At 39.6% G+C, this 27,861-nt stretch overlaps 1 protein-coding gene across 1 annotated transcript in view; it reads right to left on the bottom strand.

Moving 5' to 3' along the window:
- Positions 1–561: 561 nt before the first annotated feature.
- LOC125457713 (rho guanine nucleotide exchange factor 4-like) overlaps positions 562–27,861 on the bottom strand; it is a 63,708-nt gene continuing 36,408 nt past the window's right edge. The window contains exons 6-11 of the mRNA XM_048542285.2: positions 27,367–27,546; positions 18,347–18,579; positions 15,865–15,994; positions 11,229–11,360; positions 4,732–4,978; positions 562–656 (exon numbers count right to left, since the gene is read on the bottom strand). Coding sequence (XP_048398242.2) covers positions 562–656; positions 4,732–4,978; positions 11,229–11,360; positions 15,865–15,994; positions 18,347–18,579; positions 27,367–27,546 — 1,017 coding nt within the window. The remainder of the gene's footprint in view (positions 657–4,731; positions 4,979–11,228; positions 11,361–15,864; positions 15,995–18,346; positions 18,580–27,366; positions 27,547–27,861) is intronic.

Here is a 27,861-nt window from a genome sequence, read left to right as displayed (position 1 = left end):
TTAGACAGAATAGCCAAGTATTTCATCTCATTAAAGTTGCAGAAAACCTTTTCCTGACTTCTCAGATACAGTTCCATTGGAGACTGTTTTATACAGTATAAACTTCACTTCCATTCCACTTATTTGTTCTAGACCACATTATCTTTGTTTACTATTCCCCCTTGGCCATAACTAGTGTTTTTTTTGAACAATGTGACCGCAGTACCCACAGAAGACCAACCCTGAACATAATTATAAACAATTGTTCTGCCTTTTCTGTTATAACTGAATTTAGTAAACCCTTAATACTTTTTTAAAAATCAGTAAGAGAATAAACTGTGATTTTTAGAAAACAGTAAACATTCAACTGCTCTCCAAAATAGGCAAATCATTTTCTCTGTCTGCTAATGCGTAACAAAATTATAAATCTATTTTTCAAAATAGACTTGCAATTTAATTATACGTGACTTAACAGGAAAACTTTCCCAACTGGTTCATAATGAAGTTTTATACTGCAAATGGAAATTTATTGGCTGCCTCATATCTTCCATTTTATTTCCAGAATAGATGCTTATGGTTTATTTATTTAATATCAGCAAAATCACCTCTTTTCTTCTTCATTGGCTTTTTTGCAAGAATTTTCGCCTTCTGTTTTTGAGCTTCAGTGATGACAAAGCCTTTAAAAAGTAGCACAGTGTAATATGTCAGTGCAACTCAAAGTTTTGGAATAAGGTTTCAAGTGTCTTTATTTTTAATACGTATAAAGTAATCCTATTCAACCTGTTTTATATGCATCTGATTATTTGATATTTAAACCACAGTAAGTAAAGAAGGGATATCTCATTCATAACAATTTAATATCTAACTAACTGTTTAGCTGGGAAATTTGCTGTAAATGTTGTGTTGGATTATTTACCATGAGAATAGGCTTTGTTTCATTTTCTCCTTGTGAGTGACAATTTCAAGAAACAAGTGCATGTACTTTTTTACTTACCAAAGTGATTTCTTTTCTCGGAAGTGATATTGTGGTTGTGAGCATTTCTTTCTCTGGTGTCTGTCTTTCTTCTTTCACTGTACTGCATCTTTCTTTTGCAATGGGTGTGAAAGGGGCGCCTCATTGCAGTTTAGATTGCAGAATGATGATTAACCCGAGAAAGGTTTTTGTGATTAGCTCATCACGTTCTTTATGTTGTGAATTCTGCCTTCATTTACGTGTTAATCATAAACTTCAGCTACCTTGGGAGCTTGCGGTGTTTCTTCTTACACACAGTGCCAGACAGATGTTATCTTGATCATGGCTATTGGTATTGAGGTAGGGTTTTCTTTGAGGTAAAAGTTGAATGAGAAGTTAATGTGCGTTGTGTTCTGTGTTTGTCAGAGTGAGAAGAACAAGAAATAGTAGAAGGCTTGGGAGAAGTCTTTAGCTTCACCTTTCCCATTCATGTACTGCTCTTACAGGTAAAGATGCTGCAAGGTAACATTCTGAAAAGGATTGAAAAGTTTTCTGATCTCATGATGTTCTCCAACTTGTTGGTATTATAAACTGTGATGCACACACAAGGAATTTATAAGTGTCAAATTAGAATTAGAATTAGCTTTATTGTCACATGTACTCAAACAAACAGTGAAAACTTTACAAGTGGCCACTTATGGCACCATCTCAGGTATGAACGTACCTAGATACAGATTCTGAAGTACAAATTCTTGGGAAAAAAGTTAGATAAATAAGAAACAAAATGACTAGCTTCGCAGGCCATGGCAATAAATTAGAAAAAATAAGAAATAAAAATTTCAGAGTACAGTAATTCCAACCCAGCCCATGCTGGCACCTGGCCTCTAATCCATGCTGAGCCTTGACTCCAGACTGCACTGGACTTCACCTCGAAGCTCTCGAGGCCACTTTGGAATCATCTCCAGGATGGCAGTCCATGATAAGGCCACACCGGACCAAATGATCATCACACCTGGCTGCAGAGAGATCTCCACTCCTGGTCTGCACTGAGACCAGGAGTCGGTGTCCATGCTTAGGCTGGGATTTCAGAATATTGCTGAGTAGAAAGAAGGGAAAAAAGCCCACAAAAGTGCAAAAAAGAGAAAAGAAAAGAAACAGGTGGACCCAAGGAGCTCTGGTTTAGGAGTCCTGCTCTGCCACCATCTGGAATCACTTTGTAGTAGAACTGTCATCGATGGTGACCTTAAGAAATGGATTGCCCTTTGAGAATGGTTTCAATATCTGAGCTATGCCTTTTCAGTTCCACGAAGTACATCATTTTCAATACCTTGCAATGTAAAGACTTCCTTCACCAATCAACAGAATCAAAAAGTTTACATCTCTGCCACATGTTTTTGCATGATCCTTGTTTAATATTTTCATGAATCACTGATTCATTGTACACATTGGTGAAGAAAGCTAGCTTCTCTTTCTCAGAGAGGCTTTCAACATCCAAGTCTTGCAGTCATGTTGCAAGCTCATAGTACTCATCAATACTGATTGTTCATCATGGATTTGTAACTACAAACTTGCCATCAGGTGTAATGCGTTCTGAGAATAGATTCGGAGTTAAGTCTTTCATGGCTTCAGAATGTTTAGAGCCAGAAATTGCATGATACTCTGCTAGCTTGTGTTTTGTCACGCAGTAAAATCATGATCTATCAATCTGTATAGAGTGTCACTGTGTTCAATTTCTTTTCCTCTTAAGGGACATAAAAAGTTTTGGCCATCAAATCTTTTGATCTGTCGGTTGCTGCAGCTGTTTCAAGACTTTTGACTTCCATTGGACAGTCGACTAATTTCTTCCCAGTGATGGTATTTTGATGTATTTTCAGGCAAGACTGAATAGTACCACTTTCCTTAAATTCCCACACCAAGTCTACATATTTATCTCTGTTGTTTTTCAATTCTTCAACATTTGCATTTTTCACAGCTGTTTCTGCTCAGTGTTTGGAAGTGCATCAGGTTGTTCTGAATTGTTCTTTACTGTCTCAATCAGCTATCAAACTTATCTTGAAACAAATTCAAGAAATCACTGTTTCCACCAAGAGGGATGTTGTTAAAGTAGATTTGTGCTAAAGTGAAGAAGGGGATTGACACAACACCAGGCTGCAATCCATAATATGGGTCAATACATGATCATGTATTCTAATAGTAAAATAGATAAGGGTAATTCATCATTGAATCCCTACAGTGTGGAAATGGCCCTACTGCCCAACAAGTCCACACCGTCCCTCAGAGCATCCCACCCAGACCTATCCCCCTATAACCTCCGTAATCCACACACCCCTGAACACCACAGGCAATTTAGCATGGTCAATCCACCAAGCCTGCATATCTTTAGACTGTGGGAGAAAACCAGACCACCTAGAGAAAACGCACACAGATACAGGGAGAACATACAAACTCCACACAGATAGTTACCCGAGGGTGGGATCAAACCCAGGTCTCTACCACTGTGAGGCAGCAGTGCTAACCACCGTGCCATTCTGTCACCTGTTAATTGCATGTGAAGATATCAGTGCACAAAATTTTCAAGCACTGGAAGCTTCAGTGTTGAGGTGTATATCTCCTTGGAGTATGGAAATATTCAGTTACCAATGAAAGAGTGGTACATTTATTTGGAATTTTTGCGCAACCTAACTGTACTTCCATACTTGCAGTGATTAGCTAGCATGTGCCAGTCTTTCTTAGACAGTTGCTTAGCCAATGACACTGTTGCACAAATCCACGATGGTACATTACTTAAGTCCCAAGTTTTTGCATATCCGTAGGGTCTGTGATCATTACCTGTCAAGTACAATCAAGTATAACTGCATTGTTGCTCTTTAGGAAGAGTTGCAAAAAGTCAATCCTTCTTACATTTGATGCTTGCAGTAGTACCTCTAACTTGCCCTCTACAGAAAGAGCTTCGGAGTCAATACTTTTCCAATATTTACCCATAAAGTCCACTCTGTCACTACATTTGCTCCACATCATATTTAGATAGGCAGTTGAAACCTCTTAATTCACATTCAGCCTTTGGAAAAATAGACAAAAATTCTAGCCTGAAACACAAGCACTTCTATTTACCTGCTATACCACATCATATGTCCATGTCGACTTGGCGACTTACACTATCAATCATTCTTGTTTTGAATGAATGCTTTTATCATACAGCCCAAAGGAATTTACAAGGGAAATAAGTCTTTCAGTGCAGTGACTAATGGAAAAATTCCCACCATTCTCTCTGTTTCTTTTTATGTATTCATTTTGTGGGACGTGGGCCTTGCTCATAGGTCAGTATTTATTGGCCTATCCCCAGTTGCCCTAGTTGCCTAGGCCCTAGTGGTATTCAAATATGTTTATGCGAGTCACTAGTGTAACTAATTGGCCAGAAGACACAGGACTTTTCCTGAGCAAAACAGTCAGAGGTACTGCAGTGAAATATAGCATCTTCATGCAGAGCTGTATCTTGGTTCAGACAGGCTTTAAAAATTCATTCATGGAATGTGGGTTCACTAGTTAGGCTGGCATTCATTGCCCATCCCTAATTCCCCTGGAGAGGGCAGCGGTAACCTGCTTGTTAAGCTCTACAGTGGATAGATCCAGCTAATGGGACTCTTGTTGGTTCATGGCAAAAACTAGCCTTCGTAAGAGGTCAAGAGTGACTTATAGAGCTTGGTCTCGTATTAACCAATTAATAGATTTGCTGCACAGAATTCTGTTTGCGATAGGCCAAAATACAAGTATTCTTAAGTCAAATATGAGCCATATTTTACCTGATTCTTCATCATTTCTAACCAGTTTCCTTTCATCCTCAAAGGCATGAAGCCACAGCAGTTTCTCTGAAGATTTCTTTGCACAGAATAGATGCACCTCATCGTCTACAAGCTTACTTTGAAGTTTGAAAGCATTTTTAACCTTGACATTGAATTCCCAATCTTTTCCATCGTTTATGTCTACCACCAGAATATTATCAACGTCTATTCTGTTCTTGTAGTATAAGATGTCACGACGTAGAATATCCTATAAAAAATGGCACGCAATGTAATTGATTATTTTAAATATCTGTTGATCGATTAAACTGGACTGGCGCAGCAACAACAGCTAAAACTATTTCATAGAATCATAATGCTAGATTGTGCACTGAATACAGGCACCCTGTAGCCCATTGTAGATTTGGTGAGTTCTCATTTTGGCCAGTTTGCTTCGCTTTAATTTTCCAGACGCTAGCCCTTTAATTACCACACACTACTTTTGAGAGATTTCCATCTTTCTCCAAGTAGAAGCTCTAACTCATAGAGCTGCCGGCTAATTGAAAGCCAGGTACCACATCGGTATTGGTGGCCACATCTAGCATTGCAGAGAATAACAGGGGAAGAGGAGTCTTGGATTCTCCTAAATCTGGGCAAGTCTGGAATCTGTACGCAACGTAGTTCACAAGCCCTGTAGGGAAGGAATGGGATCTTGTTTGACAGGCTATTTAAATGCCCAGAAGTCTGTCAGAAAGGTCTAGGGACAATCACAGGAGCCAAGGTTACTCTGACATGTTGACCAGAAAACAATCCCATGATTCTGCATGGCCCACCCAGTGCCATTTGCCTTATGGGCAAAAGTAGAGGCACAAATCACAAGCCTGGAAAGTGAAGGAACATCAAACCAGTCCCTTTTGCAGAATGGACAGCATTGGTCTTACCGATTGTGAAGCCCAGTGGGTTAGTTCACCTTTGCGGGGAATTTAAACAAGCAGAAAACTACTTTTCTGGATAAATGCCCAATATCATGCATAAAGCATTTATAAGCAAAGCTGGTGGGGGACTGTCCTTCATGAAGCTGAACATGAATCATGTACACTTGCAATTGCAGTTCAATGAGGATTCCCAGAAATATGCTACAATTAATACTCATAAGGGTTTGTGCCAATATACATGACACTCATCTGGGGTATTGTCGGCCTGTGCAATTTTTCAGTGGGCAATAGAGAACATTTTACAATGTCTACCCTGGCTCGCTATTTATCTAGATAATGTGCCAATAACAGGGAAGACCGATAAGAAGCACTTAGAGAACTTGGACATGGTCCTTCAGCATTTCTCCTAGGTGGGTGAACACCTTAGAAGGGAAAAATGTGTTCCAGACATCCAAGTGAACTACTTGGGCTACTGAGTTGACAAGACAGTGTTACACCAATTGGAAGATAAAGTGAAGGTGATTAAAAGTGCCTTGGTTCTGACATATGTACTGGAGCCTAGCTCTTTCCTTGGGCTGGTGAATTATTACAGCAAGTTCATACAAGTCTTCCATCCTGGAACCTCTGCAGCAACTCTTAAGAGAGAGTCAGCCTTGGAAATCATCACGAAGCCAAGCCATAGATTTCAGGGATGTGAAGAAACAGCTATCATCCTCTAAAGTGATGGCACATTATATCTGGAGCGAGATCTGGTATTGACATGACATAGATATAGTGTTAGCTCATAGATGGTCCAGTGTAGAGGAATGCCAATAGCATATGCATTCAGGACTTCAGCTAATGCAGAGTGTAAATACACCTGGATAGGGCAGGAAAGGTTGGCGCTCAGGAAGTTCCACCAATATGTTTACAGGTGTAGTTTTGTAATAATAACAGATTATAAAACCCTGATAGGTCAACTTAAAGAGGCAACACAGTGCTATCTATCACTTGAGGCTGAATTCAGTGGTGGGCTCTAATACTAAGTACATATAATTACAAGTTGGAACATTGTCCAGGAGGCCATGTAGCAAATGCAAATGTGTTGAGCCACCTCCTGCTAGCAGATACATCACCGGTGGTACCACCACTGGAAGAGTCCGTCACAGTTTTAATTTTTCAGGACACACTTCCAGTCACAGCTGACAATATCAGACTTTGAACACAAAAAGATTTGGTTCTGGCAAAACTGAAACAGTTGGTTGAGATGGGGAAAAGCAAAGGACCATCACAACCAGAACTGAAACCTTTTAGGATCCAGACAGACCAGATCACACAAGAGGATGGCATATTATTAAGGGAGGCAAGACAGATTGTCCTGAGCAAAGGTTGCCACCAGACACTGGATGAACTCCACCAGGGTCATCCAATAGTCTTCAAAATGGAGATATTAGCCAGAAGTAATGCCTACTAGCCAGGGTTGGATGCAGGCACAGTCCTGTTGATGGGGCAGTGCCCAGAGTGCCAACTAGGCCAAGAACTACTGCCAGTAGCTTCCCCATATTGGTGGGAATGGCAATGTAAACCCTGGGCTCAGTTACATGTCAACTATGCAGGTCTTTTCATGGGCTTAGTGTTCTTAGTCACTGTGGATACCCGCTCAAAGTGGCTGTACGTGCATAGAGTTCAATTGTCAAACATGGGGATGCCACTAGAAAACTGCATACATCTTTTGCATTAAAAGGATTCCTAGACTATTGGTCACAGACCATGTTTACCAGGAGGGAATTTGAGTATTTTTCATAAAGTTGAATGATTTATGACATGTAAGGACAGCTCCATAGCATCCATTATCCAACATCTAGCAGAAAGAGCAGTCCAAACTTTGAAGGCAAGCTGAAAGAGAAAAAGCTTCACCAGGTTAAAAACCTGTCCCGGTTCCTATTTGATTATGGGAACATCCCTTATGGAACCGCAGGGATAGCTGCGGCAAAGTTGCTAAAGGGGAGAAGCTGCCGCACCAGGCTAAATTTGATTGTCCCAAACCTGGTGGGAGAGGGTTGAACGGCATCAGAGCTGACAATAGAGATAACAAAGTGTGGAGTTGGATGAATACAAGCAGCATCAGAGGAGCAGGAAAGCTGACATTTCGGGTCTAGACCCTTCTTCAGAAAAAAAGAGTCTGGGCCCAAAGTGTCTGCTTTCCTGCTCGGCCTGCTGTGTTCATCCAACTCTACACCTTGTTATCTCAGATTCTCCAGCATCGGCAGTTCCTGCTATCTCAGAAATGACAACGTTGCACAGCAGACTCTGCTAAGCAAGAAAGTTTACATCGGGGGTAAAGATTCTTGTAGGACCCACAGGAATAGCCCTGCTTGGGTAACTGACATGGTCAACACGAGGTCAGGTCCAGTCATGTATAAAGTTGTGGTAGGTGTGATGGTCCTGAACAAGCATGTGGACCATATGAAAGCTGCAAACTTGCAACGGTGTGGGGGCAAAATATACCCTGCTCTTTCATTGCCTTTCCAACTGTTCTCCCTCTCCATCAAGCATTCAAGATACCTCACAATCTAAGATAAACATGATAGATGTCATCACCTGGACACCTTTGCCACCAGAAAAGGAGAATGAATTTCTTCCGACATGTTGCAGGTGCTAAGGGTGAGCTACTGTGCACTACAAGCAACCCGCTTCAGAGGCAGAGCTGGAGGAACTTGACCCTGATGCTAAAACACTACAGGAGGAGGCACAATAAAAAGAGCTGGCCTATGTTCTTGGGCTCAGAGGGGGAGGGAATGTAATGATTGTACCACGCTAGAACATGATTCTCTGATTGGACCGGATTAACAGTCCCAACAGGGGGTCCCTGGTTGACAGATATAAACAGGAGTGTCAGACGTTCCGTTCATTCTTAGAGCTGGATCAGTGTTAAGGACTCTCCATGTGTAAATAAAGGGTGACTTGGTGACGGGATACCAGCTTCACTGCAATTATTTCAGGTGGGCATGTCAAAGATGGAGAGACCCTCTAATCTAAGGGTTTGCCTATCTGTTTTCCCATTTGCAGGGGGCCCAAAATTTCAGCTTGCAAAATCTTACAGCATTAGAAGAAGAACATGTGGCCCATTGGAAAAATGAGCTAATTGGTTCCACTTACTGCTGCAATATAACATTTCTGCAAACATTTGCCTTTAGTATATTTTTTGTGGTAAGTTACTGGTGATTCTTTTTCAACCACCCTTTCAGGCAATCCTGATCTCAATTAAACAATTAAGCCGACTTACACCAAATTAATCAGGTAACTGTCCCTGTGACGAAAGAGAAATCTTAATCCCTCATTGTAAATGCTCTAAGTACTTAATTAATTCAATGTCTTTCACCTCTATGTTAATGACATAATTAATATGTAACTAACACATATTACTCTCCATAAACAGACTTCCTCATTACTATTTACCCCTGTTCTGTTCTGGGTTCCGGCTTCTCTTAACATCGCCACATCAATATCCAAAGCCTTTAGCTGTTTTGCATGTTTTATGTATTTCACATACATAGGTGAAAGTCGGACTCATTGTATGTTCTTAATTGAGTAAAACCAAGCTTTCAATTCACATTAGTTGTTGCTAATTCTAACACTTTAGAGTAATTACACATTGTCACAACATTGTTGAGGTGTTTCCATCTGCCATTGTATGTTTATGGCTAATTGTCCTAAAACATGATTCTCAGTGATTCTTGGCATTCAGGTTTATTTGGGAAAGCATCTGTTCAGGTTACCTCCCACTTTAGTAACACTTTTCATTGTCCCCTCCCACTAAAGTATGAATTTTTGGTTAGATGTAAGGAAAACCCTTGTGATACTTCCCAGTTCCTTTTCTCTTTTGAAGCACCTTTCTCAAATACTGTGTCTGAATTGTTTGACAACCCCATGCTCCTCATGTCACAGACGCTTACCCTATCAGTCTTGCGGGCATCAATTGTGATAGTGCCAGGGCATACTTGGCTTCTCATCATCAGTAGCAACACCATTGTTCAGGAACAGTGGACAGTACATAATTTGAAGATTTCCTAATGAGTTTCCAGGGTATAATTTGGAATTTGTTTTGAGACTTCCTGAGTTGAATTTTCTCATCTTTCATGGAAAGTTTTGCTATTCCTTCCTTTAAGGTAGCCCAATTGAGATTACAAACAGGTACAGCTGTATTTTTGACACTATTAGGACCTCAACACTCCCACCCTACCCAACTCAACCTAACTGCCACTGCCACCATTACCACCCTCCCCAACCAATTTCCCCCTCAACTACATCAGTGAGACAGACAGGCAAAACTGGAGCCTTTGAGTAGGAGAACTCGGTAAGAAGTTATGCACTCTTCATACAGAGTGTGGTGAGGAAGCCAGAGGATAAATTCCCATCATTGGATGTTTGTTCATCATTCCTACTGCCTTATTTGATGGCATTTGAATAAACAAGGAAGGCTTTGAAGTTCATTCATGTTAATCCAGCTTTTTTACACCCTTCTGCCGAGCTCAGCACAGTTTAACTTAATCTTCATGGGGATCGCTTGCAGATGAGCATGTTCCTGTGACGAATGTTCCCTGTGTTCTCAGCAGGCATGTAACTGCTGAGAAACCTTCCACATTATCCCTCTGCCATATAACTGCTACTCTTGATTAAGTATACCATACAAAGAAATCAGAAGTCCATACAGGAAACGCTAAAATGAGGAGAACTATCCTAGCTTCTGATTACCAGCATGAACGACCTAAAGCTTCATTGCAAGACACGTATTTTAATGCTATAAAAATTGTTTTGTAAACTAAACACAAATAAAATGCAGGTGACAGAAAAAGTGCACCTCATTTACAGCCCTAAAGTACTCAAAATCTTCCAAACCCCACTATTAATTTTTGTTAAGATAACAAAGTGTGAAGCTGGATGAACACAGCAGGCCAAGCAGCATCTCAGGAGCACAAAAGCTGACATTTCGGGCCTAGACCCTTCATCAGAGAGGGGGATGGGGAGAGGGTTCTGAAATAAATTGGGAGAGAGGGGGAGGCGGACTGAAGATGGAGAGAAAAGAAGATAGGTGGAAAGGAGAGTATGGGAGGGGAAGTAGGGAGGGGATAGGTCAGTCCAGGGAGGACGTACAGGTCAAGGAGGCGGGATGAGGTTAGTAGGTAGGAAATGCAGGTGAGGTTTGATGCGGGAGGAGGGGATAAGTGAGAGGAAGAACAGGTTAGGGAGGCGGGGACAAGCTGGGCTGGTTTTGGGATGCAGTGGGGGGAGGGGACGAGCTGGGCTGGTTTTGGGATGCAATGGGGGAAGGGGGGATTTTGAAGCTTGTGAAGTCCACATTGATACCATTGGGCTGCAGGGTTCCCAAGCGGAATATGAGTTGCTGTTCCTGCAACCTTCGGGTGCCATCATTGTGGCACTGCAGGAGGCCCATGATGGACATGTCGTCTGAGGAATGGGAGGGGGAGTTAAGATGGTTCGTGACTGGGAGGTGCAGTTGTTTATTGCGAACCGTTTGTGACTTTTTGTAACACTGGTGACAGAATTTTCTCTTAAGCAAAAGTTATGGACTGGCTGTGATTTTACCTTCTTACATAAGATTGCTTGATGGTCAAAGAGGAAAACTATCATGTCTTTGCTTTTGCCTTGAGGCTTCATGACGACAATTAATTCACCGCTTTGAATTAATTCAGAGCTGCGTTCCAAAAGATCTTCTCCCTAACAGGAAGATAACTATGAGGAACACACTCCCATAATAGTTAACACACAACATGTCATTTTGCATGGAAGAGAACAGACTGAATTAACAAAAGGTTTCAATCAAATAGATATTATTCAGGAGAAAGTTTGTAAAATGATTTAGGATCATTTGTGTGAATTTTTTGTCAATGTAGTCTAAACCATGGGGGATATTGACAGCAGAGACTCTAGTTCTGACATAAAGCCTTACAAGTCATGAATGTGAGGTACAAATTGCACTCGTGCCCCTCTCACATTTTTTACTTTGGATGAAATGGTTGTTCGTGACCACCAGCAATTTTGCCATCATTGCTAAATAAAAAGTGAAGCATTAATTTGAAAATAAGCAGCCAATGTGAATCTGTGAGAGTGGGATTGATGGCTGAATAAAATAAGGATGCCTGTGGCTCCAGTGCTGTCGAGCTTATGGAGAAGGAAAGCATTGAAATAATTAATCAAAGCGGTGTCAAAAGTGCGGCTAAGAATGTAAGCAGTGCGGTGATCAAAGGCAGGGATTATTTGATAGAATCAGGTTCAGGGTCCAGTGGGATGCCAAGGTTAACATAGTTTTCTTTAATCTAGGGAAGCAGTAGGACAAATGGGAGTGAAACAATTGATCAGAGTTAGTGCTGATGTCCTAAAACAAAGCTTTGAATTTCGGGTTTTTAAAACTTGAGGAAGTTGTAGCACACCAATACTTTGATCTCAATAAGACAGTCTGATGACATGGAGTCAGTCATCAGATTAGGAGAGACAGTAGAAGAATATGTCTAAAGAGAAATATCAAATTAGGTATAGAAATAACCTAGGTCAATAGAGGTAAAGTGGAAGATATTGAAGGGGATATTTCAGCACATGCAGATTACGTTCATTCCAAAAAGAAAAAATTCAAGGAAAGGACTATTCTCCATGGTTAACTAAAAAAGTTAAATATAATACCCAACCAGATGATAAAGCATATAATTACATGTAGATTTTGGCAGGTCAGAAGATTAGACAGATAATTTTAAAACGCAGAATGTTTGGCCAAAAAATAGTGAAAACACAAAGATGTAAGGAACACAGGCAAAAGTTACTGTAGATACTTAATAAAGAAGAGTTAACAAAGTGAATGTTGGTCCTATAAAAAGGATTAATTTACAGTGGAAAATAAGGAAATGGCAGATGAATTGAGTAGATATTTTATATCAGGCTTCACAAAGGAGGACACAAAGTGACATCCCAGAAACAGCAACAAAACAAAAAGTAGAAGGGAGGGAGAAACTCAAAACAAGTTATAGTCACTGGTGAAATGGTACTGAGAAACTAGTTGTGTGTGCAGAGTTAAAACATCCCCAGGTCCCTGACGGACTTCATCCAGAGGTATTAAAAGAAGTAATCGGTTAGATAGTTAATGTAATGGTATAAATTTTTCAAAATTCTCTTGGTTTTGGGAAGATTCCATTAGATTGGGAAATAGGAAGTGTTAGCCTTTTATTCAAAAAGGGAAAGAGGCAGAAAGGAAGATACTACAGGTCAGTAGCTCAATATCTGTCAAAGGGATAAAGGAGAATCGGTCAATCTACTGTACCTAGACTTCTAGAAGGTGCCACATCAATGGTCATTGTGGAAATTAGAAGCTCATGGTGTAGCGATAACATTTGGTATGGTAAGTAGAGTCACTAGCTAACAGGAGCCGTGAGTAAATATAATGGGTCATTTTCTGGTTGACAAATTGTAATGTGTGGTATGCCACTTGGATCAGTGCTGGGTCCTTAACGTTTTTCAATTTACAGGAGTGACTTGGATGAAAGGGCAGAAGAAATGGTTGCCAAGTATGCCATTGACATAACGATATGTGGGGAAGTAAGTTGTGAAGACAACGTAAAGAGACTGCAAAAGGATAGAATAGCATAGAATTTACAGAATTGCCTTTATTGTCACATGGACTTATTTGAGTGCAGTGAAAAGTTAGTAATGTCACTACTTTGCTGCCATCTTAGCTATAAGGTACCTAGGTACAGAATACTGAAGTATTTGCTATAGATTTGAAAGAATAAAAAAAAGTTCAGAGCAGGAATACAAAGTTTTAACAAGTACTCAAAGTTCAGAATAAGAATATAAAGTATCTTTAAAAAATACTTGAATTACAATCTGCGTCTGCCAGGCATCAGAACTCAAAGCCTCACTGCCTCCCCGCTCTGGCCTCTGGCCCATGACTCGCCTGCTGGACTGGACCCGGACAGGCTTCCACACTGGGCTTCGGCCCATGACTCCCCTCTTGAATTCATCTCCCAGGCTGACCTGGGCTTCCATGGCAGCAAGGTCACCAATGCAGTTAAGTGAATAGGAAAACATGTGACAAATGAACACCCTTGACCGCGTCTCCCGCAACACATCCCTCACACCCCCTGTTCTCACGCACCACCCCACCAACCTCCGGATACAACGCATCATCCTCCGACACTTCCGCCATCTACAATCCGACCCCACCACCCAAGACATTTTTCCATCCCCACCCTTGTCTGCCTTCTGGAGAGACCACTCTCTCCGTGACTCCCTTGTTCACTCCACACTCCCCTCCAGCTCCACCACACCCAGCACCTTCCCCTGTAACCGCAGAAAGTGCTATACTTGCCCCCACACCTCTTCCCTCACCCCCATCCCAGGCGTACAAGGTGTAGAGCTGGATGAACACAGCAGGCCAAGCAGCATCAGAGGAGCAGGAAAGCTGACATTTCGGGCCTAGCCCGTTCTTCTGAACATTTTCTGCAGAAGGGTCTAGGCCTGAAACGCCAGCTTTCCTGCTCTTCTAATGCTGCTTGGCCTACTGTGTTCATCCAGCTCAACACCTTGTTATCTCAGATTCTCCAGTATCTGCAGTTTCTACTATCTCTCTACTGTATTGATCTGTCTTTTTAAGGAAGAAGGGAAATGCGTTGAAAGCAGTTTAGTAAATGTTTACTAGGCTAATGTCTGGAATAGGTGAGCCTACTTGAGAGGAAAGGTTGGTTTGTATCTGCTGGAATTTAGAAGAGTAGGAGGTGACTTGTTGGAGTTATGATATTTCCTGAGAAGTCTTGACAAGATGCATGTGGAAAGGATGTTCACAGGGTCTAGTTGACTAATGGACATGTCACAGTTATGTTAAAATTTACAGTCTTCCAATCTGTGGGAATTATGATAGTGACCACAACTGTAGTGAAAACTGGTAGAAGCTGATGAGTGGTTTGGTGGGATCAGGGCATCATAGGCAGAGCTGAGAGGACAACTAAGTGGATTCTCTTGTGGCAGATAGAGATGTGCAATAGTAAGGAATTGCAAATTAGTGAGGGATCTAACAAAGTTTTTTGTGAGTATGGGAAGGAAAAGCAATGCGGCTGATATTAGATGGTGATGAAGTGCCCTTTTCAATGACTAGGGTTTGCGGATGATTGACTGAGTCACTCTGTCTCTGGGTAAAGAATTTTTCACAATGGTGAGATTGGCAGTAAGAGGGGGGAAAAAAATGAAAGGAGGCCGGGTTGGTTGAAGTCAACAAATTACTACAAAGACAATTGACATTAAGGTAAATGAAGGATATCAAGTTGACATGAACCTTCATAGGAATGTGGAATGGATTTTACAAGTTTGACTGAAGTGATGGTCAGGGGAAGGTACTGAAGAGGTGTGATTTCGTGATAATGAAAATATTGTGACTGTGGTGCCATGATTGTGGTAAATGTTCAAAAGTACAACAGTTCAGCACGCTTGAGAGTAAGAATAAAAATTGGAACATGTGCCATGTTCAAGAAATGATTATTATGTCAGTAGATATTCCCTTGGTAAGTTTGTGTTCTTGCAAAAGTATGATTCTGTTTGTCAAAATAGAGGAAAGCAGTCAATAGGATTAAAGACAAAGACCTTGAAAGACTCGAGTAGAATAGGGAAAGGTTAGAGTTGACTCTGAGGAATGTACTGGGTGAGACTCTCACTCAGAGTAACAGATAAGCATGTTGCTGCACTGAGTCAAGTAGCATTTTCCAATGGGATCAATACAGGAAGCCAAGGGAGGCCGTGGGCCATTGGGAAGGTCTGAATTCTTTGGTGGTACTGAAAGAGAAATAATACTAACAAGTATGACATAAAGGAGGAGCAATCAAGGGCAGCTTTATTACCCGAGGGAAGGCATTGTTTGATTTATATTGAAGAAGTGGTAAGCAATTAAACAAAAAAATCTAGACCATACATATATTAGTCATTAATTCAGTCAGGACTTTAAAAAAAATTTGAAAAAAATTTATTAGAGGTTATGAAATTAGATTGATGTAAATTGGTGTATATTATGATATTGATTAATGGGCACACTAATCTCAATGGAAATTAAAATAAATGCATTCCTATAATATCAGTTACATACGAATTTCTAAAAGGGAAATAATAAAATTAATCTTACTCAAAAGAAGGGCCAAAAGGTAGAAAGGGTTAGGAGGAGTGGGATTTATAGACTCATCCCAGTTAGTACCTTCCAATTCATAACTGTATGCTGCCACCTTGGGAGCTTATCAAGATTTTCAATCCGTCTCTTGCGTTCATTAATCACATTGGCAATATTCTTCATCGCTGTTGTGGCAGAATCTACGTCTTTGTAATCCCTCAATGAAAGAAGAAGTGACAATTAGAATATTGTAGATTTCAGATGTTGGTAGTATTTATATATACGGATAATGTGAAAAAATAGAACATATTGAACTGTTTGGACACTTTGTGATGTCAAATTATCTTTTCAGAAATGAAGTCCACAGTTAATACGGCCAGTGATCCACCTGCTGATTATGTAAAGACAACCAAATTTGGAAAATAGCCAAGCAAAGCTTTCAGCGACAAAAACAAAGTTGCTGGAAAAGCTCAGCAGGTCTGGCAGCATCTGTGAAGGTAAAAACAGAGTTAATGTTTCGGGTCTGGTGACCCTTCCTCAGAAGCTCTGAAGATGGGTCACCAGCCGTGAAACGTTAACTCTGATTTTTCCTTCAAAGACGCTGCCAGACCTGCTAAGCTTTTCCAGCAACTTTGTTTTTGTTTCTGATTCACAGCTTCCGCAGTTCTTTGGTTTTTATAAAGCTTTCAGCTCGTTTAGAGGTCATGATTAATGTCCTGAATTGATGTAAAAACGTTTTGTGAAAAATTTAGCTTTGTAAAAATATAGTTTGGGGGCCTGAAAGGAGGTGTATGTCTCACAATGCTTTCTAAGCCTGTTTTCTGTTTTTAGAGACTTAAATAGCCATAAGGAAGAAAACTTCAGATGTTGCAAATTCTTTTCTATCTCTTTAACTTGAAGTCCTTGGAAATCTGATAAAAGTTTCTAATAATCAGTATAATAATCTGACTACCTTAAAAACCCTGAAAAGCTGAACTGTGACCATTTTCCAAAGGCATGGATGCAGCTTGATTTCCATTGGAACTGAAGACCTTCATCAGCCTATAATCTTTAAGAATTTGCTATAATGACAAGAATGTAATGGAATCTGAGAAGTCATCAAATTCTATCCTTTACTTTCAGACCCATGACCAACAGAGATTTACTTTTGACCCTTTTTCACATTAAATTATCTGCAGAGTCTGTGGCTTTTTATGTTGTATGTGTCTGCGTTAGGTTAAAGGGGGATATCGTTCTAATTCCAGATTATAATTTAGGTATTAACTGTTATTTTACACTTGCTTTTAGAGGTAGGTTTTGCTTCATAATAAACGGATTACTTTGAGTTCTTCATAACCGCCATGTGGAAGTTGCTTTTATTTTGGAGAGTAGTACGAAAGGGAAAAAAAAACTGGTGACTGTTTTGGTGATTGAATCAAAGCATTTATCCTAAAGGTGAGGGTGGGAATTGTGGGGCTTTATTATCTGTGCATTCCTTCCATCATAGTTATAACCATTTCGAAAACAAATTGAGTGGCAGCAGTGCCGTAGATGATTGCTCACACGACTACGACACAGAATGCCTGAGATATTGAGAAACTTTGTGGTTCACAAAGCAGTGTCAAATTTGATCAATTGTCTGGGCTTACATTGGCAGGTCATGGGAATTGGCACAGGTATAAAACTTCCAGTCTTTGGAATTATATAAAACGTGTTGTTCAGTACCGTGAACATTTTCACCAATGTGCAGCATTTGATTTTTTCTTAAAATGTGCTTTGATAGGATTTGTTTGGTTCGATTGAAGTCTTGAGCGATCAGGAATGTGTTGCTGAATGCATTTGAATGATTGCAATCAGTTCACATACATTAAGTAAAGCATGGGTTACATTAGACAACCCTCTCACTTCAAAGGTAAAGGCATGATTTCTGTTGTTTGTCATGTCTAATTAGTTGCTAAGGTAAAACAAAAGCCGTTGATCAAATGAATCTTTATAGATCAGTTGATCCAAAGGCTCCCAAGTTGTGAGAATGGTAACCACATGCCAAACCTAATTTTGAGCCTGCTGCTTTGAAATTAACAGGAGTAGCCTGTTGGATACTGGTAAATACCTTTTTTATTAATGTGTTGTATACATCATCAGTGGTGCCTGCTGATGAAGGGCATACTTAGAACTGGAACCAAGCCTGCACTGTTCTGTGAATGCTCTCTCCTACCCGCTAGTGTAATAATAAAAAAGAAATAGTTGTTCACTTACATGAGGACATATTTGCCTTTCTTTATTACTCCAGCATAATCTCTTTATGTGGTCTGCAGTGACTCTCTTCCATTTGCCCTCTCTGAGAGCACCTTGGCAATAAGGCTGAGATCATATAGCAATGTGCAGTACATTATGGAAAATCTTACAGTTCCACTTCACAAGTTTCAGGCAATGTTGTGAAAATAAGCAAATTAATAGTTCAGTTTCAAATGATCATTGATAAAATTGGAGGTGAGAATCAAAAACCTAGCTATTAGAGTGAATACCAATTGATTACATGGGATTATTCCTTCTGCTAAGATAACAGACTGTTGAGTATTTTGATGCTTACATGTGACAAGATTCAGTGGCCTTCAGTAGCTCCATCAGCTGCAGTGGATATTTACAGATTTTCTGCACTGGCATTATCAGGTAGGCATCCATTGAGAGGTTCATCATGCGCTGGTGCAGTCGGCAGGTCTCAAAAAATAAGGCATACTCTTGTATCTTCAGGAGTTTACTGATTTCTGAGACAGCATTGGGGTGGTTGTTGCAGTAATCAGAGTAGATCAGGAAACCTTGAGCCTGCAAAGCGAAACAGAAAGTAACAAACTGTGGTTAGCTCAATTAAAGGAAAAAATTGCAGTTATTTTGCATTTAATGTTGACATAACTTAAGTGGGAATGAAATGAAATCTTGCTGAACACTACAAAGTTGCTTACACAGTGTAATTTGGCCTTGACTGAGTATACTTAGTGCTCTCTGGTGTCTCTGTGAGTGTCCATGTTCAGAGTTCCTTAAAATTGGTACATTGTATGTGTATTTATATATAAATATATATTTAAAATTTTGCTTTTCTTTTCAGCTTACCGAGATAAATGTCCTGACAACATTGTTTTACCAAGCCTTTCATGCAAGCGCTAGTTCCTAGTTGTTTCCAGCTGCAACTCATGCCAGCCAACTTGAGTTAAATTTTAAAATTGGACTGAGCAGGCAGTGAGTCATTGAGTCAGCCATTCTTTGTCATATTTGATTTACATTTCCCTATTGTCTTGTTTTGAGTGAGACAACACCCTGTCCTTTTCATTTACTGCTAAGTACCAGCAAACTTGAAAAAAACCAATAAACCAATAAACTTGAAGCCAATTTCTCATATTATTGATACATTGATGTAACTGAATGGAAACCTTCAAGCAAATCGAAATTAAGTTTTGCAAGGGCTCCTTGAAACTGTACTTGACCAAATATGGCATCATGGAATCTAAGCAAAACTGGAATCAATGGAAACTCCCACCTGCTGGGAGTCATATCTAGCACAAAGGAAGATGGTTGTGGTTTTTGAAGGTCTGTCACCTGAGTTCTAGAATATCTCTGCAGGAGTTTGTCAGGGAAGTGTCTTATGCCCAATCATCTTCAGCTGTTTCATCAACAACCTTCTCTCTATCCTGAGGTCAGAAGTAGGGGTGTTTGCTGATGATTGCACAACATTTAGTATCACTTGTGGCTCCTTAGATACTGAAGTAAATGCAGAAAGACCTGAACAATATCCATGCTTGGACAAGAAGCATTCATGGCATACAAATGCCAGCCAGTAATCATCTCCAATAAGTCACGATCTAATCTTGGCATTACCTTCAATGAATCGCTCACTATCAATATCTTAGGATTACCACTGACTAGAAACTGAATTGAATTAGCATCATAAATACATTGGCTATAAGAACAGGTCAGAGGATAGGAATCTTGCTTTGACTAACTCATCTCCTGACTCCTCCTCCATTTACAATGCATGATTCCAGGGTGTGCTGGAATATTCCCCACTTGCCTGGATAAATGTAGTTCCAACAGCACACACAAAGTTGACACATTCAGTACAAAGAAGCCTGCTTGATTGGTACCACATCCACGAACATTCAGTCCCCCTGCCACCAATATCAGTAGTGAGTGTGTACTACCTACAAAGATTTACTACAGAAATTCACTAGAGATAGGGGCATCAGATACTTGGGAACACCACCATCTGCAAGTTCCCCTCCAAGCCACTCACCATCCTGACATGGAACTATGTCACTGTTCCTTCAATGTTTTTGGGTCAACATCTTGGAACTCCCTCCCTACTGCATTGTGCATGTTCCTCAAGCAAAGTGGTTCAAGATGGGTATTCACCACTACTTTCTCAAGGGCAACTAAGGATGGATAATAAATGCTGGCCCATCTAGAAATGTCCACATCCCATGCATGAATAAAAAAGAGGAATAGAGCTTGTTTTTAAAATGTAGGCAGTGGAGATAGGTTTTATCTTTATCATCTGGGTGTTTAACTCATTGAGTGGATGAACCATCCATTGTAGCACCTACCTGACTTCCATTCCAACTGAATCAAAGTCCCAATTGAGTTGAAAATTAGCCTGGTTCGGTAATGGGCTGGTGAGTGAGTTTCCAATTTACCATTTCATTGGCAAAGTTGAGAATTATGTTCCAGCCACAATTAAGAGAAAACATAGAGTTATTTAACTGTTAAGAGTTTGTTTTTCATTTTGAATATAGCATCATTTCTATTTAGCTTCACTGTTTTATAATGTATTTATTTGTCTAGTTGTCTCCAGTACTGTTGAGTGACTTTTTTTGCTTAGTAGTAGCATTCCTACAGAGGGAATTTTGAGTTGAAATTTCTGCCAAACTTGACAAGTTATATTATTTTTTGCACTGGAGTTTTCTGGGTGTATAGATTGACAACAGGGATCTAAGGTCAATATGGTAGGTGGGATGCCTTGAACATTAGATCCAACAGTTTATCTCCATAAGTAATGAAATTTAAGGAGAGTCAGGACTGATCAGAATCAGATGGAGAAACTAAAATAGAAAGAGGAGAAATAATGGATAGTGGGAGGGGAGATAATTAATTTAGAAAAATTCATTTGAAAGTGTTATTCATAAAGGCTTGAAGAAAAGGGCAGGAAAAAAGTAGTGAATTCTTGCGAGAGTGCAATGCGTGTAATGAAAATCAAACCAACTTATATTTTTTCCTCAATTGATGACTTGTCTCTGTCTCTCACAAACTATAGACCTTCCTTATGTGTTGTACGTGGTGAATACTGTGAACTCCGACATTCCCAAACATTGTGAGGATTTTCCACAAATATCTTCAATAGACAAGGCTGGAGTATTTGTAGCTGTCTTCAGCTAGAAGTGCTTGTCCATCTTGGCTTTGTCTGGAGGTCAACAACATTTCATGTGCCAATTTTTAGCCAATTTGATTCCTTCCACAAGATATAAAGAAATGATTGGAGGCACTGGATGCTGTAAAGGCTATGAGCCCTGACAACATTGCAGCAATAGTACTGAAGGTATGAGCTCCAAAAGTAACCGTATCCCTAGGCAAGCTGTTCTCATCTTAAATAAAAAGCATTCCAGTTAAAGTACAAAGATTGAACAAATTGACAGTTGGTACAGTTTGAGAGTTTTGTCACTCCTGGAATAGTGTGTTAAGAAAGGAAATGCTTGGGTGACAGTACAGCAAAGGTTCACCAGATTGGTTCTTGTGAAATGAAGGTTGGCGTTGGTTGATAAGCTCACGAATTTAGGAAAATGACAGGTGAACTCGTTGAAAAATATAACGTTCTGAAGAGGCTTGACAGGGTAAATCATGAGAGTTCAAGAATCCACTCTTTGGGGAATCTAGAACAAAAGAACACGGTCTCATGCTGAAGGTCAATAATTTGAGATTGAGATGAGGAATAATTCCTTCATTCAGGGAATGTGAATGTGTAGAATTCTCTACCCCAGAGGGTTGTGGCTGTGCCATCACTGAATCCATTTAAAATTGCAGTAGAGAAGTTATGGGCTCTCGGGAAGTGAGGGATTTGGGAAGCAAGCAGAAAAATGATGTTGAAGTCCAAGATCTGTCATGAGGAGCAAATTGACAAGCCAAATGTTCTCCTCTTGTTATTCTCTCTTGCATAATCTCTTACATAGATTAGCAATGGTGCATTCGAGAATTGCCTTTATTCACTAATGAAGTAGTGAACATATTGAATACACTCTCACAAAGAAAATCAGATTTAGTTTCATCAGCAATCTAAAACTGTTCAGTTTCATCAGAATCTTTCCTGTGAAGGCTGATAGATGGATTGTAGATTTTCATGGAATAGTATTGTTTATGTTTCTTGAGAATTTTATGCTTTTAACATTTAGCATTTTAAATAAGTGTACCTCAGTGCATTAATTCTAAGTAACACTCTGGCTTCAAAATTCAACTTAGCAAAATTCACTCAAATATTCAGAGTACTGTGTGTGAGATAATTGTTAATCTGAGGGTTGCAACTGTATGCTAAGGACAGATAATTGGAAAATTGTCGCTTTTAAACTGCAGGAACAAAGTATGCTTACAGATTTTCTTTTGAACAGCAGCAGAGGTGTCTTTAAAAGCTCTAATTTGTAATTATTGTTGTCAAGTGATAAGAGGTGATATCCAAAGACTGCTCAAAGCTTGAATTAAGTCAACAAAAGTGAAAACATGAAAGCATATTTTAGATTTATTGCTTGTTCATAGTTAATGATGTTTTTGTAACAAAAATAATAACTGTAGAAAATCCAACACTACTGTTAATGTTTTTGCATCAAATCAAGCTGACAGTTGAATTTCATTCCAATGCAAGGAAACAGGCAATTTAAAAATAAAATCATTCACAGGATGAGGGTGTCACTGGTTAGGCAGTATTTATTACCATCCCTAATTTCCCAGAGGGCAGTTAAGAGTCAACCACATTGCTGTGGGTCTGGAGTCACATGTAGGTCAGACCAGGTAGGGATGGCAGTTTCCTTCCCTAAAGGACATTAGTGAACCAGATGGGTTTTTCCTAACAATTGACAATGGATTCATGGTCATCATTAGACTCTTGATTCAATTTTTAAAAATTAAATTCAAATTGCACTGTCTGCCATGGCAGTATTCAAACCCGGGTTCCCAGGCCATTATCTGGGTCTCTGGATTAACAGTCCTGTGATAATACCACTGGGCCATTGCCTTCCCAAATGAGTACAAGTCAGCAAGGAGAAAGTATCTCACCAGAAGTAGCCTTGAAACATGAAAAACTTTAATCAACAATAGTATGAATCATGTTATATAGGATGATATAGTACAGAGGAGAGCTCTTTCGGATCATCATGTGAGTTTCGGCTATTTGGTAAAGCCAATTAGTCCCAATCCCCTACTTCATTACACTGTTCTACAGATTTTTCCAATCCAAACATTTTAATTGATTTCCTTTTCATTATTGAATTTGCTTTCACCAACGTTTGAGACAGTGCATTCCAGATCACAATAATGTGCTATGTTAAAAGAAAATTTCCCAAGTTGTCTTTGGTTTTGAATGAAATTCATTCACTTTTAGCCACACGCAGATAGGGAGTACCTATAAAAATAAAAGTTACTGAGCAGTTGCATTTTATGATTATGTTTTGCTTGTTCAGCTTTCAATAGAAGGCAGGCAATAAAGACTTCATTGTCTATCTTTGGTAACATGTGAGAGAAGCCCAACCTTTGAGAAATCAACTAGATGAGAAGGAACTTGCAAGAATGCTTCTAAGGATGAAACATTTTTGACTTCTCATGACAGTCACTTACGAAGCAGTTTACGCCCAGGGAAACTATCGACAATAGTAGATGTGCTCTCCAGAGTGACCATCAAGAGCCAGAGAAATCAGATCATGCGTTTGGTCCACAGCAGCACAACAGCCAGCAATTGGCTTAGCCAGATTTCACAGGAACAAAAGAGAGATCAGGAATATCTGAAATTTTGTTGACATTGCACCAAGAGTTATTTGCATGGAAGCCTCAGTGAGATGGCTATGAATGTATATGTTGACTACAGAAATAGTTTTAAAATTTTTAAAAATCTACAAGTGTATGAGAAACATTCCAGCTTCACATAGAGAGGAGGTTTTGGGGAAGCTTCAACAAGGATACACAGGAGTCATCAAATGCAGAGCAGGTTGTTCAGTTTGCATTGTGGTAGCCTTGTATCCTCAGGGACATTAAGGAACATATTACCATTTGCGAGACATGTGCCATCCACATGGCTGAGTAAAAAGAATCATTAATATTAACCAATTGCCTTATAGACCTTGGGATTTGCTTGTATTTGATAAGAGATCCTTTGTCACTGTCATTAAGAAATTAAATACAACAACTATGCAAGCAGTTATCTGAGTGTCACATGAGACATTTCTGATGCATGGAGAGATGTGTTTGTTTCATTCGATGTATTGAGTTGTTCAGCAATTTTGCAGCTAGTTGTGGATTACAGCATGTACAACCTCACCACATTGCCCAGAATCTAACCTAGGGTCAGAATTGTTAAGTCACTTTTAAAGAAGAATTCCGACTTCTACACTGTACTAATGAATTCCAATGCAGTCAAGCACCATTTGACTTACTGATGGGGAGAAAGAGGAAGATTCAAATTTCTACGCTCTCCAAGAAAACATGTTTCACAAAAACAAAAACGAAAAAGAAAAAAGATGAGTTTGGGGGTGTCTCTGAGTCAGAAAGTCTGGGTTTTCAAGTTCTTGCTGCAGCAGAGATGTGTAAGAACATTTCTGAACAGATTGATTAAATATCTCTCAGTATTGAGTTTGTAGGGTTCTTGTGGTGCAATGGTAGCATCCCTACTTCTGAACCAGGAGGCTTATATTTAAGTCCCAACTGCTCCGGATGTGTGGAATAACATTCCTGAACAGATTGATTAGGAAATGTCTTGGAGTTGTTTTAGATTAGGCTTTTGTGGCACATTGGTGGTGCCCCTACCTCTGAGCCAGGAGACCTGGGTTCCACTTGCACCAAAGGTGTGCCAATAACATCCCTTAATAGGTTGATTAGAAAAATATCACGAAGTAGAGTTTGAAGCACTTTGAGGTATAAAAATAGGAGTTCAGTTTGGGGCTCTTGCAGTGCAGTGGTAGTGTTACTTCCTCTGGACTAAGAGGACTGGGTTCAAGTCCTATCTGCTGCAGAGGTGTTTAATAGGTTGATTAGAAACTTAGGAGCTCAGTTTGGAAGTAGGGTAACTTAAATACCTTTTGTCACCCTCCAATTCATTTTGACTTAATTCCCTCCCTCCCCCACTTCCTCTCCCTTCCCTTTGGGTTCATTGCATGGTCCTTACTGGGCTGTGTTAGTAAAATGATTCAGTGGAAACAGGGGTGAATTAAAGGAGGGGGAAAAAAAACTGCACAGTTCCATGTGATAGCCCTTCCACCTATAGAGAAAAAAAAACAAGTTAAATCTGAAGGGTTCTCATGGTGCAGTGATATTGCCCCTACCTCTGAATCGGGAAGCATGGATTCAATTCCTACCTACTCCAGAGTATAATATCGTATGTGATACAAAATAAAGATTTACAGTAAATCCTTTGTAAATCCCTAAAAAAAATGTCCTGCTTAATTCAAAATATATTGGTGTGTTTTGCACTAGGAATGATCCAACAAGTGAGGTTCAGAGATTTAAACAGAAAAGTTGAATCATCTGTGGAGATGAGAACAAATGGAGATCATATATTGGTGGTACTGCCGAATAAGGCAAAAGAAAGTTCATAGGACCCTCATTCTAGTACAGTTGAGCATCCTCAGGTTATTGATTGGGATGAAATGAATGGCAAACCAGATAACAGGGCAGAACCTCAGACTGTCAGGAAGACAACAACTTCAAGACAACTACCTTCTCACCAATAAATTACTTTCTTCAAAGCTCGAAGAGAGCACAATCAGGGTGAATAGTGAAATCTCCAGATTGTCTTAGTTTACAAGGTCAAACACTTTCTTGGAATGGGTTAAGAGTAAACATAGTTTTTTAAATAAACATAACCCCTTTTTTTGGAAATTGTAGGGATGTTATATGGATCTGAATAGGTTAATACTTGATTCAGTGCAATAAGCACCTTGACATCTTGCAGACTTTGAGTGGAGAAAGTAGGATCTTGTGGATTTCAGAGCGAAAGCTATTGCCCCCTCCCCACAACAGCCTTTGTAGTAATGTAAAGCTTATTCTTATAACTTGTAAACTGTTGCACAGCTGCAACAGACAACATTTTGTTTACAAGGCACTGCTATCAGAACAGAAGGTGGCTCACCTCATACACGTGAGACAATCTAAGCCCTGAAGAACCTGTACACTTAGAAAGTACAGATTTACAGCAAAGACTGAGAGGTAGAAAAAAGTACTCATTCAATGCATTTTGAATCATTGAATTTCTGTACCTTAAAGACATTTACTTATTAACCATATTCAAAGACAGTTCATAGATTATGGCTACAAAGAAAACCAAGCGCTCTGGAGATAGGTCAGAAGAGGAATTTATGTAGAAGGTGAGTTATGCTTTGTTGAATTGCAGAACAGGCCACTAAAGTCACAGACCTTCTCCTGCTTTTATTTCTTACGTACATCTGATGTTAGAAGTGACATTAATTTTTAGATCAACATATCAAATAAAAATATAATTCATTTTTTCAAAGCGACAAAAAGAATTTATCAAATCTAACCCAATCTAAATCTATGTACGACAGTTCCACAGTTGGTGATTGGCATTTGATGGTTCACAGTATTATTTGTAGGATGAGGACAGACAACTGGTGACAACTGGCTTCTCAGGAACCAAGAGAAAGTAACTTTAACTGTGTTCTGATCCAGGTCGAAAACTACTGGGCGTGGGGGAGTGGATGCAGTGTTGGCTTGGTCCATTTACTTACTGACTGCAGAATTTATTTAATAAATGTCCTATGAAGCACCTGGGATATTTTAGTATTTCCAAATTGCTATATAAATTCCTCTTGCTGTTATTAATTTTGATTGTGGTCCTCCAACTGCTGTTAGGAGCTCAACTGGCATAGGGCAAATTATCTATTCCTGGTGTCAGGTGGGAACCCTGTGAACCCAGGAGTTACCTTTGTCGCAGTTGGCGTGTGGGTTGATATGATGGCTTTAATGGTGTAATTACTTGTAGGGACTGATGGCAAATTTTATAGAGCCGTAGCTACGGTACCTCTGCTTGATTTCTTGGTCCATAAGATTGCATGAAGATGAAGAATTTCTGCGGCGGTCTGTAGAGTAAGTGAACCTGTTGTGAGATTGCACTTTATTATTGGGTACTTCCTAATGTTCTAGCAGTGAAAGGTGGTGATTCCTCCATGTCTGTGAAAAATAAAATTGCACCAGTGTGTGGGGTTCCCCAAGATCCAAGGGTTTTATACAACCTAAGAGCTGCCAAAACCAATTATAATCAGTAGCAGGGAGGAATCCTCTGAATGGTTTTGAAAAAAAAACTCAAATTAAACGAGCTGGCCTATTGATCAAAGGAAATATTAAATAACTACTCACATAATCGAGGAAGCAGAAGCCAAATGCAGTCAAGTATGGCTGTTGTGAATTATATGCCCTCTCTAGACATTTCAGGAACTTCTTCTGGAATTTGTAAATGTTGTCAATGTTTGCAAAGATGGTATACAGTCGTTCTTGTGAGAACATATCAGGATATTTTTGACAACGCTTGTAGTAACCCTGAGGGTTAAACAAAGGAATAATTTATTTCAATCTTCCTTTTGCAACTCAAATGTCTCAAACCAAAACTGACTGAAGCAGAACATGAGCAAATATTTTGTTGAGTCAAATGATGTAATAAAATTATAATGAACATCCCAGTATTTAGTTTTTATATGTCTGCTGTTGACGTGTTACCAGGAAAGAAATTATATTGACAGTTTAGCATTAAAGACAATATTTACTAAATTCTTAGCTTGTTAACAAGAATATTTTCCACAAATATTTTTGGGGAGAGCATGCATGTTCTTGCTCGTGAATTTCCAGGAGAAACGG

This window comes from Stegostoma tigrinum, chromosome 14, assembly GCF_030684315.1.
Source record: "Stegostoma tigrinum isolate sSteTig4 chromosome 14, sSteTig4.hap1, whole genome shotgun sequence".
NCBI classification, from domain to species: Eukaryota; Metazoa; Chordata; class Chondrichthyes; order Orectolobiformes; family Stegostomatidae; genus Stegostoma; species Stegostoma tigrinum.
Note: the sequence above shows the minus strand (reverse complement) of the source record. Positions and strands in the feature narration are given on the sequence as shown.